General features: G+C 54.4%; 5 protein-coding genes across 5 annotated transcripts; 1 reads left to right on the forward strand and 4 right to left on the reverse strand.

Annotated features, from left to right (window-relative positions):
• Positions 1 to 532: 532 nt before the first annotated feature.
• On the reverse strand, positions 533 to 4,103 carry J4E79_009738 (uncharacterized protein; the record flags this gene model as incomplete). The annotated part of the gene is made up of 2 exons (XM_049358581.1): positions 533 to 3,922; positions 3,969 to 4,103. The coding sequence occupies 2 exons, from the start codon at positions 4,101 to 4,103 to the stop codon at positions 533 to 535; spliced, it is 3,525 nt and encodes a 1,174-aa protein (XP_049207051.1).
• A 452-nt stretch (positions 4,104 to 4,555) lies between these two features.
• J4E79_009739 (uncharacterized protein) lies at positions 4,556 to 4,869 on the forward strand (the record flags this gene model as incomplete). Its single annotated transcript, XM_049358582.1, has 3 exons — positions 4,556 to 4,570; positions 4,621 to 4,730; positions 4,782 to 4,869. The coding sequence occupies 3 exons, from the start codon at positions 4,556 to 4,558 to the stop codon at positions 4,867 to 4,869; spliced, it is 213 nt and encodes a 70-aa protein (XP_049207052.1).
• A 158-nt stretch (positions 4,870 to 5,027) lies between these two features.
• On the reverse strand, positions 5,028 to 6,568 carry J4E79_009740 (uncharacterized protein; the record flags this gene model as incomplete). The annotated part of the gene is made up of 2 exons (XM_049358583.1): positions 5,028 to 6,291; positions 6,366 to 6,568. The coding sequence occupies 2 exons, from the start codon at positions 6,566 to 6,568 to the stop codon at positions 5,028 to 5,030; spliced, it is 1,467 nt and encodes a 488-aa protein (XP_049207053.1).
• Positions 6,569 to 7,014: 446 nt separating this feature from the next.
• J4E79_009741 (uncharacterized protein) lies at positions 7,015 to 8,959 on the reverse strand (the record flags this gene model as incomplete). The annotated part of the gene is made up of 3 exons (XM_049358584.1): positions 7,015 to 7,104; positions 7,159 to 8,858; positions 8,923 to 8,959. The coding sequence occupies 3 exons, from the start codon at positions 8,957 to 8,959 to the stop codon at positions 7,015 to 7,017; spliced, it is 1,827 nt and encodes a 608-aa protein (XP_049207054.1).
• A 2,049-nt stretch (positions 8,960 to 11,008) lies between these two features.
• J4E79_009742 (uncharacterized protein) lies at positions 11,009 to 11,386 on the reverse strand (the record flags this gene model as incomplete). Its single annotated transcript, XM_049358585.1, has 1 exon — positions 11,009 to 11,386. The coding sequence occupies one exon, from the start codon at positions 11,384 to 11,386 to the stop codon at positions 11,009 to 11,011; it is 378 nt and encodes a 125-aa protein (XP_049207055.1).
• Positions 11,387 to 12,316: the final 930 nt, after the last annotated feature.

A 12,316-nucleotide genomic window follows, 5' to 3' on the forward strand; every position in this document is an offset into this window, starting at 1 on the left:
TTTTCTTCCTCTTCGTTCTCTCTCTCTCTCACATTGCATGTCCGGGTTGCTACTCCAGCTGGCGTTTTATATCTCACGGCATCGGCATTTTCTGCTAGGAGCATAAGTAAGCTCTTGTTTTGGTTTTTCTTCTACTAGATGATTGCGTTGCATATGGGCGGCGCATATGACTTGTTTCTGATTGGCATTGGGTTGTCTGGCCCACGGGGTCGTATTAGCGTAGGATCTTGGTGGAAGATGGACAGCGCAATATGGGGTGGTGTATAGCATTGCGCACATGTAGGCAGAATAGTTAATCTAGTGAAGCGATGAGGCTTCTGGGACTATATTGTGTAATGGCGGATGCTACAATAAGAAGATCAAGTCTCACTATGATACCCTGTTGAAATCATCATGCTAGTGAGATATGTCAGTGCATGCACAAAACAGAACGTCGTCGGATGTGAACGAGCAAATGATGTTTTCGACTACAATACCATATCTAAACGCCACAAAATGCTACTTCACTATCTTTTCCAAAAAGGTTCATCATCTACCTCCTCCTCTTCCCCCCACCCCCTTCATCCCCCCCAGAATGGCTCCTCTTCTTCCCCTCCCTCGCCCAATACTCCTGCTTCTCCCTCTTCTCGCGCTCCGCCCTCTTCTCCGCATTCTCGGCCACCTTCTTCTTATACGGATCCTTTCTTTCCTCCTGCTTCTTGCGCCGCTTCTCGACTTTATCATTCCGTATCGCAACAACCTGATCCATCAACCTCCTTGCCTTCTTCTCCTCGCCACCCACCACCACAGCGCGTTTCTGCATGTACGTCTGTTTCTTCTGCGGTTTCACGGTCGCGATCTGCGATTTAAACGGCAGGTCGGCAGCGAGTTTGCGGGGGACGCGCAGGGGGTTGAAGACGCGGGTGGGGCGGTCGATGGGGCGGTAGGCGGAGTTTTTCTCGGAGGGCGTTTCGATGCCGTTCTCGTAGCGGACGAGGCCGGTTAGGCGCATGCCGGCCCACGAGGTGGATTCTCCGTCGTGGAGGCCGGGCAGGGCGGGGTTGAGCAGGTTGGTGACGGTGTTGTAGAAGCGGCGGGGCTTGATGGGGTACCACGCCCTGAGGAACACGATGTCGCTCATGAGGATCTTGTCTTCAAACGTCGCACGGAAGTTTCCTTCTGGCTTGCTGAGGGCGCGCTTGATCTGCCCGCGGACGCCAGAGACGGTGCGTATGCTTGCGCCTTCGAACTTTGCGATTTCGAGGCTCGATTTGAACATGTCTTTTACGAAAGCGGTGTTTTTGAAGATCTTGTAGGGGTGGCCGGTTAGTTTTAGTTTCTTGACGATTTCGGTGGATTCGTCGACGTTGAGGACGACGCCGGTTGCTGCGATGCGGAAACCAGGGGTTTTGTTGGAGAGGGATTGGATGCAGACGAAGCCGGTGTTTGGGGCGACGAGGGGGCCGTAGAAGGTGCCAAAGCAATGCATGTGCTCCGGTGTGTATTTCAGCATGCGGTTCCTCGTTCGTGAATCGGAGATGCTGTAGATGGGTGTCGTCTGGAAACGCCTCCAGCCCAACGAGAAGATGAGGGGGTCGTTCGTTTTCAGAATCTTCTTGTGCCATCTGTGGCGTTTTATGCGGATCTGAACGAAGCCAAAGCGCTCTTCAGTTGGCGTCAGACCACCGATGAGAACGGGGAATCGGGGGTTGAAGTGTGCGGAGAACTCGTAGGGTACGTTTTCGAGCACTATGCGAGCGTATGTTCCCGCCTTGTGGCCTTCAACCTGAACACGAGATATCTCATCCAGTTGATCAAACTCGGCGCGGTTGATGTCGAGTTGCTTCTGAATCATGGCCTTCTGTGCGTCGTACCAGTCATCTTCGCCGAACTCTTCTTCACCACCACCCTCTTTTCTTGCATCAGCCTTGTCGTTCATAAAGCCTTCGCGATCTTCCTCCTCGAACCGAAGCTTCAATTCCTCCTTTCGCCGAGCGTTCTTTTCGCGCTCTGCTTCGATGTCGTTTGTTTCAGCTTCAGCCCCAGTGTTCTCAGTTTCACCACCGTGCTTCTCGCCAGTTTCCAGATCCTCAAACTCGCCGTCACCCTCGTCGTCTTCATCGAAGCCTTCAAAGTCATCGTTATCTTCATCATCATCCCCGCCTTTGCCGTTCATATGACCAGTAGCAAAGCGGCCCATGAGAGCCTCGACGTTATCCTCGTCTTCCCACTTCTCAGCCAGTTCTTCGTAGTTGAATTTAGGAATGTAACGGTCTTCAGCGTTAGCAGCATCGTCGGCTGTTCTCTTGTTGAAGAAGCCATCATCCTCGTCACCCTCTTCCTCAATATCTTCCTCCTCATCATCGCATCTCCACTTCTTGAGGACCTCTCCCGGCGCTAGATCCATATTGTACATCATCTTCGCCAGGTCCGTGACGCGGTACGGTCGTTTCCGTCCGTGTAGTTTCGCAGCATTCTCTCGGAGATTTGCCTTCCACCGTGCGCCATCCTCAGCTTCATCAGAGTCTGAGTCTTGAGAATCAAGATCGCCCTCTTCGAGATCCTCCAGATCATGTTCATCGCCAGATATTGAGCCCAGATCGGAGTCACTGTCTGCGAACGCTACGTCCTCGGCAGTGTCCGCCTCCTTCTCTTTGCGCGAGACCTTGAGCTTGCCGTTCGGTGGGCCGTTGGTGTCCAGGAATCCGGTATCGTCTTCGTCGTCGTCGGCATCGCTGTGGTCCTGCTGCAGTTCCTCGTCGTCGCTGTCGATGCCATCGAGATCCTCATCGTCGACCTCTTCAGCGTCTGCTGCCCTAGCCGTGCGCTGAGACCGTCGACCCGTATCCGCAATGTCGTCCTCGAGGGTCTTGTTGTCAACGACGTCGCCGTCCTTGAACAACCTGAAGTTGCCGTCGTCTTCACCAAGCAGCTTCCGTCCACCCTGCAGTCCAATCATCATCTGCTCGCCCAGACCCTTCTCAGTGTAATCCGCCTCGGGATCAAATGTGGCAGTCTTGACGTCGATGTAAACAGCGTCCTTGTCGACGAGCACACCACCAACATCCGACATTGGCGCGTACAGAATCTTCTGCTTCTCGCCCAATCTCGTCCGCTTCTTCTTTCCCGAAGCCTTCTCCACTGCCTTCTCCGCAAACGGTGTCGGACATGGGTCGGGTAGCGCTTCCGTCGCAGTGACTGTAAGATCTCCAACACCCGGTATATGTACTCTCGACGACCCAGCGGGGAAGTTGGTGCCGCGCAGATATCCGTATAGCGCTATCGTGCGATCGCATTTGGGGTTCTGCTCGATATCGGTCGGAGGCGTAATATCCAGGAACCTATCCGCCAAGCAGTACGGATGAGAATTCCTCCACACCAACGGTCTGGGATTCTTCATGACGCTCAGAAACCTCGAGAGGTTCATAATCTCCCTATCTGGGTACCGCCCATTGACCACACCACTGAGATAGAAGAGTTTGGCGCCCTGGTATAATTCGCTCCAGAACCTGTGCTTGAGCCTCTTCTTCTGCAGCTTGAGCGTTTCCTGTTTCCGGAAGAGGTCCAAATGTGTGAGGATACCAAAGACGTTTCCGGGCATACCGCTTGCGCTCAGGACGTTCAGGAACTCCATGGTCTCCATCTCGAAGCCGTAGTTGCCGTCAATCATCAGCAGCACTATGTCCACCACCTTTGCGATGTCGATCATGCTGGCGAGCGAGTCGGCGGGACATTCTAGGAACGTGAGGCGGCGGCGCTTCGAGGTGACGACTGTGAGGGGTCCCGTGGGCGTGGAGAGGGTCTGCTTGGTGTATCGTCTGATTAAGCTCTTGATGAGAGTGGTTTTGCCGACACCGGGAGGGCCGACGACGCCGACGATGATGGGAGGTGCTTCTTCGGGAAGACGGTCGACGAGCGGGACGTGGAGGCGCTTTTCTTTGACCTGGGAGTGTTAGCTAGAGTGGCGCACAGCTTCGACTCTTACACACTTCGGTAGAGCGCGCAGCATTCCGCTTCAATTTGCCCGGCGCTGAGAATGCGAAAGCCTTGGGGTTCTTGTCGCCCGTATGCGGTTTCTTCTCCTTCTTCGGCCGATGCGGCCTGTTACTCTGTGCGTCCGCCATATCTGCTGGTATTCGTATCTCACTCTCAGACCCCAGTGGAAGTCGTCAGAGTGGCGTGTTGGGTCTCGACTCGTCGCGCGCAAAGTCAAAGATCAAGCGGCAAGCAACTTCGCGATCCCAACTTTTTCGGCGCTAGTCCAGCCGCTAAGGCCGCAGCTGCAGGGATGGGCTTATCGATAAGACCGCGCGCCTCCCACGTACGGGTGGTGGGGCAGGCTGTCTCACATGGCGCTGAGGGTGGGCATAGTCTGGACAGCGCACGTCATCGTCAGACCAAGCCTATCCAAGGCTCTAGACTGCTTGTTGACAGGGTCCGACGGAGAGATAGCTGAGGTATATAAGCCACGGACACGCTTTGACCTTGCTGCATCAACACCACAACACTGCAACTTCCAAACCTCACTAAACTACCCCTCAACCTAAACCAGCAAACCTCACTACCAACTCTCAACATGCCTGCCTTCATGGTGAGTCTTCCCAAACACACTGTAGTCTGTACTATGCTAACGAATCCAAGGTCACCCTCAAGGACTCCGCTCCCAAGGAGGAGCTCGACAAGGCAAAGCAGCACGTCACCGACCAGGGCGGCAAGATCACCAACGAGTTCACTCTGATCAAGGGCTTCAGGTACGCGTCTGAACACCCAATCCTCCCCGCAGTCATACTGACAAATCACAGCGCCGAGATCCCCGACGACGTGGTCACCACCCTCTCGTCCAACGAGCACGTCAACGTCGAGGCGGACGGAGAGGTGAAGACACAATAGAGCCACTACACGACTGCCGCTGATGGGTGCACAAAGATCAAGATGTGATGACATGAGCGGAGGCATAAGGACATGATGCATGAGCATATGATTTCATGGGTATATAACGATAATCAACGGCTTTACCGACAACATGATGTCGTCTCTCTGTGATTCCTTCATCTCTGCCTCCTCGCGTCTTCCCTAGCCTCCTGTACGGTGTCTACTCTGCCCACTCCTCTCAAGCTGAGGTACACGTCGGTACCCCACCCCCAGAGACTCTGTACCGCAATGCCTCCACCGAAGTATTCTGCGTAGGCTCTTCCTAACGGCAGTCCATATCCCAGTCCCGCTAGGCTGTTCACTCCATCCCCTCCTGCCCCTGAGAAGGCGTTCAGCGCATCCATGCCGGTGGCTGAGTTGCTACCACCGGAGAGGGTGGTAGTCGCCTGCGCGTCGTTGAAGGTTGTAAAGCTGTAGTCCCAGATGTGTGAGAGGTTATCGGGGGAAATGCCGCCGCCGCGGTCACGAATTCGTATCGTTACGCCGGGCGTGCTGTGCTTGAGCGGGAGGATGTTCGAGTCGGACGGCGGAGATGTAGGCGAGCTGTTGCCTGTGAAGCGCTGTGAGACCTGATCTACGTTGCCCTGATCCTCATTGTCAACCTTCTTGTTGCGGATGTCTTCTGAGTTCTCGCTGCTTGCGTCTTCAGGTAGGAGTTCTGGAAGCGGGGCGATGGTGACTTCGATGGGTTCGCGTTCCATGCCACTTTCCACCGTTGCGCGGAACGCGTTCTTAAGCAACTCAGTAATAATGTATTCGAGATGAACGGGTATATGCGCGAATTCGTAATCGGGTTCGCCGTTAATGACGATGGTCGGCCGGACGCCATACTTCAGCTCGCAGATCTCGCCCACAACATTCGCGCAGTGGTCTACTATCCTCGCCGGCCTGAGTCTCGTGTCGATGACGCCGATATATCCTGGGCTCTCGTCCACTTCATGCATCATCTCGCAATGCGGCTGACTGGAGAAGTGCAGCGACAGATGCTGCTCCGCAATCAATCTTGTGCCTATCCGCGCGCGCAGATGCTCGTCCAGGAACCGCGTAACATCCTTTGGACTGATATATTTCCTCGCCTCCAGAAAGCCTCTCGCCAGTATGCTAATCGTATTGGCATGTGTCTGTACCAAGTCCGCCATGACCTCTGTGAACTTGACTTCCTCCTCCAGCGTCTTTATCTCCTGCTCAGCCCATGGTAGCAGCGTCGACAGGCTGTGCATGTAGTTCGAGTGGATCTTCGAGACATGAGGATTGGAAACGACGATGAACGGGAGGTTGCGGAGCGATTGTATGCGGTGCGCGAGGCGGGCGGGGAGGATGGAGAGGGTAAAGTTTGCGGATGTGAGGAGTTGTTGGGTTGTGAGCGGTGGTCTTCCGTGTCTGTTGCGCACGCGACAGCGTTAGCCAGGGTCCTCGGCAGATGCATTGGGAAAGACGGGTTTGACAACACTCACTTGACGAGATCGGCCAGTGTCAACGGGTGTAACGGTAAGCTCGCCAAATGCGAAATGTCGTTGTCGGTAACCGTCTTGGTGTGCAGCTTTCGGTAGTAGCTTCCTCTTGCGAACAGCGCGCTGCTTGTTCTTCTGGTCGTGCGCGGGCAGCATAGTCGTATCATTTGCGACTGTATGATGAGCGGCCGCTGAACTTGCGCCATGGTGCTGTATCACTCTGCTACAGGGTCCGCGCCGGCTGGTGCTGAAATGACTCCTCGATCGTGTGAAGAGCTGAATGTGTGACTGCTAATTGAATAGAGTCATAGACATTCCTAGTGGGAAGGTACGAAGGCTAAAATCGGTTCGGCATTATGGAATGCGGCTGCCGTCTGAAGTAGGCTCGGATGCGCAATATTCCATTGCAGCGGGAGCAATTGAGTTGTGGGGGAAGCTTCACCAAGCTCACCTGGGCGTGCGGGATCCGAGCTAGCGGTGTGAGGCTGATGTCATTCGTGCATATCCCACGCTCGAGGATCGACACGACATGTCGTTTTGGTCATTGACACCTCACGCTAAGGAAAGACAATTCGTGAAGAAGATGTAATATTGATTGGTATATCAAGAGATCTATATCAACCCTCTAAGAACCCCCATCTCCAACCCCAATCTACAACTTCGCCTTCGCCGCATCAAGAGTAGGCAGCATAATATCCCTCATATCACCCGCCGCCTCATTGAGGTAAAAGCTCATCTTCTCCTGTTCATTGTTAGCCATCATCCCCCCATAGTTCATCTCAACATTATAACTTACCGAACCAAGCCCCTTGGAGCAAACATTAAACTGAATGCTGTTCTCGTTAATCATATACGCAATACCCCATCCATCATCGATAACCTGGCTCCACCCATAGCCATTGAAGTACTCGCTCGACAGCTGAGAACTCGAAATGAACCATGTGGAGCTGTAGGTGTAGGCTGGGTCCTGGTACAGAGCAGGCACCTCCTCGCCCTCCTTGAGACACTTCTTCAGGCCGAAGAGATGGCGGTCTACACCGCGGCCGTCGCTGGCGTCGGAGATGTACTTGACGTGTGCGTCGAGTGCGGCTCGCAACTTCTTCGCGCACTCCTCGGGTGTAGCATCGGCGTCGGCCATGGCGTTGCAGAAGGCGACGGATTCGTCTGAGACGGTTCTGCAGGTTTCTGTTCGGCCTTGTTGGAAGCGGCGGGTCGCGGCGGACTCGTAGGTGGGACGGTTCTTGCCGTAGAACTTGTGGTAGGCGAGCTGAATGATCATTTGGACGTAGGCGTCGGGGCTGCACTTGAACTTCTTGATTAGGCCTTTGCCGTAGCCTTGGTAGGCTTGCACTCTGAGCTCGTGCGCGCCGATCTGGCGGGAGAAGTGGGATTGGGCGTCGGCGATGTCTTGCTGGAGCTCCGCGTTGATCTCGAAGCGGAGGGGTTTCGGGTTGGGCAGGTCGGAGCGGACGTTGGGGTCGTCGAAGGGGAGGGCGTTGGTGAAGATTTGCTGGTTCGCGTAGTCGTTGAGGCGGTGGGTGGGTGTGCCGTCCATCATCGAGTGCTCGCCCATGAAGCCAGATGTGCCGTTCTCGTTGACGATGAACTGGAGGGGCTTGTCGAACCAGCGGTTCGCGCCATCGCCGTGCCAGTACTGGTGTGCGCGCTCTTCGAGAGTGACGGGAGATGCGTCGTCGAGGCAAACGACAAAGGAGGCGGCTTCAATGTCTTGAAGGGATGCGGCGTTGTTGGCAGAGGCAGCCTTGAGCTTGGGGTAGACGTCTGACCAGACATCACGGTTCTGGGATGTGAGAATACCGACTGCGGGCGCCTTCTCAGCCTTTTCGTATACGCGCTGGAACTGGAGCTCGAGCTCGCTGGTGTTGAGCTGCTTTCCGTTGATCTCGTGGGGTATCTTCCAGAACTGGTTCTTCCTTATCGCGATGATGTGCGGGTTCTCCTTGTAGGGGTACTTTGTGCTGGAGTCGGATGGCTTCTTGGGTACACGGCAGCAGTTGAACATATGCTCGTAGGAGCTCATGGCCATTGGGAGCTTCTTCATGTACTCAGGCTCCAGGCTGCAGTCATCGACCATCTTCTTGAACTCGAGCACAGCTGTTGAGAGAGCTGCAGCGCGCTTTGCTGGGTTTCGCCTCTTCCTGTCATCGCGGTGCGAGTAGAAGTAGCTGACGTATGGCACGACGGGGTCGCGGTAGGCCATGTACGCAGCATCGTTCCACCACTCGTAGATCCAGTTCCTGTGCTTGGGGTCCTCTCTCCGCTCTACCAAGCGTTTTTGGAGCTTCTCTCCAGGCCCTCCAGGCGCCACAAACTCATTGACAGCCTTTGTAGTCGCATCGAACTCGTTTTGGGAGAGGAGCGGGTGAACGGACTTGAGGTATCGCTTGGCGGTCTCCTCTAGAGTGGGGACGGGGAGTCGCGGAAGGGAGTCTTCAAAGCGCAGCATGGCACCTTTGCTGTGATCCTCCTTGTAGCCTGCGCAGACCTCGTGGTTAGCTTTGAACTATCCCAAGCATGTGAAAGCAGCGCATCCACTTACCCGCTGGCAAACTCGACTGTTTCCGTGCTGGAGCCATTGCGACAATCTACACGCGCCAGATGTCAGCATGTCCTCCCCACCAAGACTCCATCCTCCACGCGACAACATACTCTGGGTCTCGCAAAAGCGGGCTGGTTCAAAAGTGGTCTGCGAAGTAATGAGGCGGAGGCGGGTACTCGCGCGCGTGCAGCTCTGCTGAACATCACAAAGAAAGATAGGTGAAGTAACCAGGGAAGAAATTACAGGAGATGATATCAGAAGTCCTAGCTTTCAGTAGATCCGAGGCCAAATGAGCACGCGCTGGCTGCGATGACCGGGGTGGAGCTGTGAATGGAACAAGCCGAGGTTGTCGGACTAAGGTTTCGCTGATGCCGGTGACGTGATGTTTGCAGGTCTGACGGCCGCTTGCCCGGGTCGGTGCAACGAGCGACTATCTTATATGGCTCTGCTAAATTCGTCCCAAGAACACCAAGACTGCAGCTTCCTTCCTGCTCAGCCTGTTTGCGAAATGCCATGTTTCCGACGTGTACACATCGCGATTCTGGGGTGCCCCGCGGCAGTGTCCCCACTAAACACGGACGCGACGAGCCGGCAATTTCACACCCACAGCCCAGGAGCCGAGGAAGGGATTCCTCGACCGAGCTTGCAAGCGCGCAAGGCTATGAAGAGCCTCATTTGGTCATGTGATGGATGAGGCTCGGTCTAGGCACGGGGCCACGGAGCCACAGTTCGTACGAAGACGTCGGTGTCTCCATTTCGCTCCTTGGCGTCGACGCTGGATGCGCCTCGGGTAGTCGTCAGAGAAACGACCATGACGAAGTTAGATTGAAGAACATTCGTCTGAACCGCAAACTGAGGAAAGTCAGTCCTCCGCATCATGAAGCATCATAGGGTGCCTCCAGCAGTCTATGGAGGGCACGACATCGTCAATATCTGCACAGCTTACCCCAAGTTGCTGATCACACAACGTGCCGAACAGGCAGTTGAGCATAATGTCGAACCAGGCTTGTAAACGGTACATCAAGGACCGGGTCATGAAATCCGGTATTCCGTATACGATTCTACAACAGAATACTTTTATGGACGATATTAATGTTGCTATACTTGCTCAAAATTAGAGACCTGTTCTGCCCCCCGGTGTGAAAAACGCAGGATAGGTCTTCCATGCTGGCGTTAAGTGATTTTGTGGAGGTAAGGATGACTGTAGTGGAGGAAGGAGAGAGGAACTTCTACGCGGTCTATCCGCTTACATCTAGGTATCGGGCTATGAGTTCCGAGGAGGCTTTGAGGGCAGTGTTTGAGGAGATTGGAAAGGAGGTGCTGGCTGAGAAGAATTTGGTTAGGGATGAGCTGGATGCGTTGCTGGAGGATAGAGGGAGTATGAATGCGGCGGGGAGGATGATGTTGCACTAGTATGGGAGGGTATTGATTGGGAATCATAATGTGCTGGGGTGGGTGGTTGGGAGGGAGACATCGCAGTTGAGGGATAAGTTGATGGAGTAATTGGGGGGAAGTGAGAAGTGAGCTCCGGATCAATATGGCATGATGGTAATGATGTATTTTCAGTTTTGTCTTTGGCAGTGACATCTCTTTCTGTCTCTCCCTATAATAAAGATACGTTGATCTCTCTTCCTCATCGCCTTATAGAGCAGAGCAACCCCAACACCAACGCTGAACAGGTAAAGAAACCCCTGCATATGCGAGTCTATCCAGACACCGGCATTGCCCCAAGCGAAGAAACCGGAAAGACTCCAGTCCGAGGAAAGTGTGTTGTAAATATAAACATAAGAAACGTCGCAGTGACGGGGTATAAGATTCGACACGTTGTATCGAAAAGGTGTTTGAGCAATGCGATTAGACTTCCGCATCGCATCGCAGGAATGTACGGACATTCGGACACCGACCGGGGGATTGTTCGCTCGGTGTGTGTGCGTCCGGGGTGTCAGATGTTTGACGATTCGGTGGGGTAGTCTTCCGTGCTGTCGCGTTTCAAGTCACGAATCGGTGTCCGATCGCGCTTTACACGACACAACCTCTTGCAGTACAGCATGAACGCCATCAAGTGTGTTGTCGACAACGCCATGGCTTAGTACTCAGACCAATGGCACTGCTCGCCAACCTTCTCAAACTCCAAACTCCTGTTCACACGACGCCTTGCGCGCTCTTCACGGCCGAGACAGCAGAACAGGCGTGCGAGGCCGCTGCGCTTCCGCGGTTCAAGACCCTCGTAGGGGTTCTCTTTGGAGTGCGAGGCTGTTGTGGATGCCGGGCTGAGAGGGATGGTAGCATCGGCGAAGATGTCGCGAGGTTTGCGCGGATCCTTTTCCGAAGTGCTGGAGTAAGGCGAGTTTGTTTGCGATGAGTTGGCCGAGAAGGATGTGTCGAGTGGAGAAAGCATTTGCATTTGGCGGTTTGCTCGTGGGGAGCTGGGGAGGCCGCTAGGCGAGAGTGGTGGGTAGGACATTTTTGACGGAGGAAAAACGGTTGTTGCAAGACGTGTGTGTGTGTTGGAGATGGTAGTCTCGATTCAAGAGAGAAAGGAAGCGTGTGAATGATTATATGCGATCGCGACCGGTGGTTAATGGATATCAGTTAAGAAGCGAATAAAGCCGTTATATGAGAGAAACAATGTTTGTATGACAAGAAAATGGCACCAAGGGGACGCAGAGGCGTATATGTTTATGCCGATCCATCATCCTGCCGTGACCGCAATCATACGTTACCCAGGGGGGGAGGCACTGCAAGGTATCTCCACGCCAAGGGTCCGACGCCGTAAGATGATAGCCAGGGGCACCACGCAGACGCAGCGCAGCGCGGGGCTACCGAATGTCCGCCACCAAAAAGTATCCCCGGTCTGTCACTGCCGCAAAACAGGACATTTGCAGCAAGGCGTAAGTTTATCCGCAGTTTCACAGGGCGACGATTTGTGTTTTCCATGTTGGATTTTCGCGGTTCTTGTCCAACCACAACAATCCGCGTCGCGCAAGACCAACCAACAGCGCGCAGCAAATGCGGCGTAAGGCGCAGCCTCGCTGCATGAAGGTCTGAAACCACGCCGTCTTCATGCGGAAAGGCTAGACCAAACGTTGCCAGAAAGCCTGAGGCCCGCGCTCCCAAAAGAGTCAGCGAACCTGTTGTTCCTGCGAAAAAACGAGCGTAGGCAAGGCTGTTTGTTGGGTCTGGCTGCGTTTGTTTTTGCGATGACCCCCCCTGCTCACACTCCTTGAAACGGTCTCAACGTCGCACGTCTGTTGGAAACAAACGATGGATCGCTCGTCACCTCCCGCGCCGCGTATGTTGTTAATAGTTGGCTATTTCCCATGTTCATGCGGAGGATGGGAGGAGCGAGTTTCGTTACATGTCGTCCCGCGATTGCGCCGATGCAGAATCCACC

The sequence above is a fragment of the Alternaria viburni genome, assembly GCF_023758015.1.
Source record: "Alternaria viburni strain BMP 2772 chromosome Unknown scaffold_26, whole genome shotgun sequence".
NCBI lineage: Eukaryota > Fungi > Ascomycota > Dothideomycetes > Pleosporales > Pleosporaceae > Alternaria > Alternaria viburni.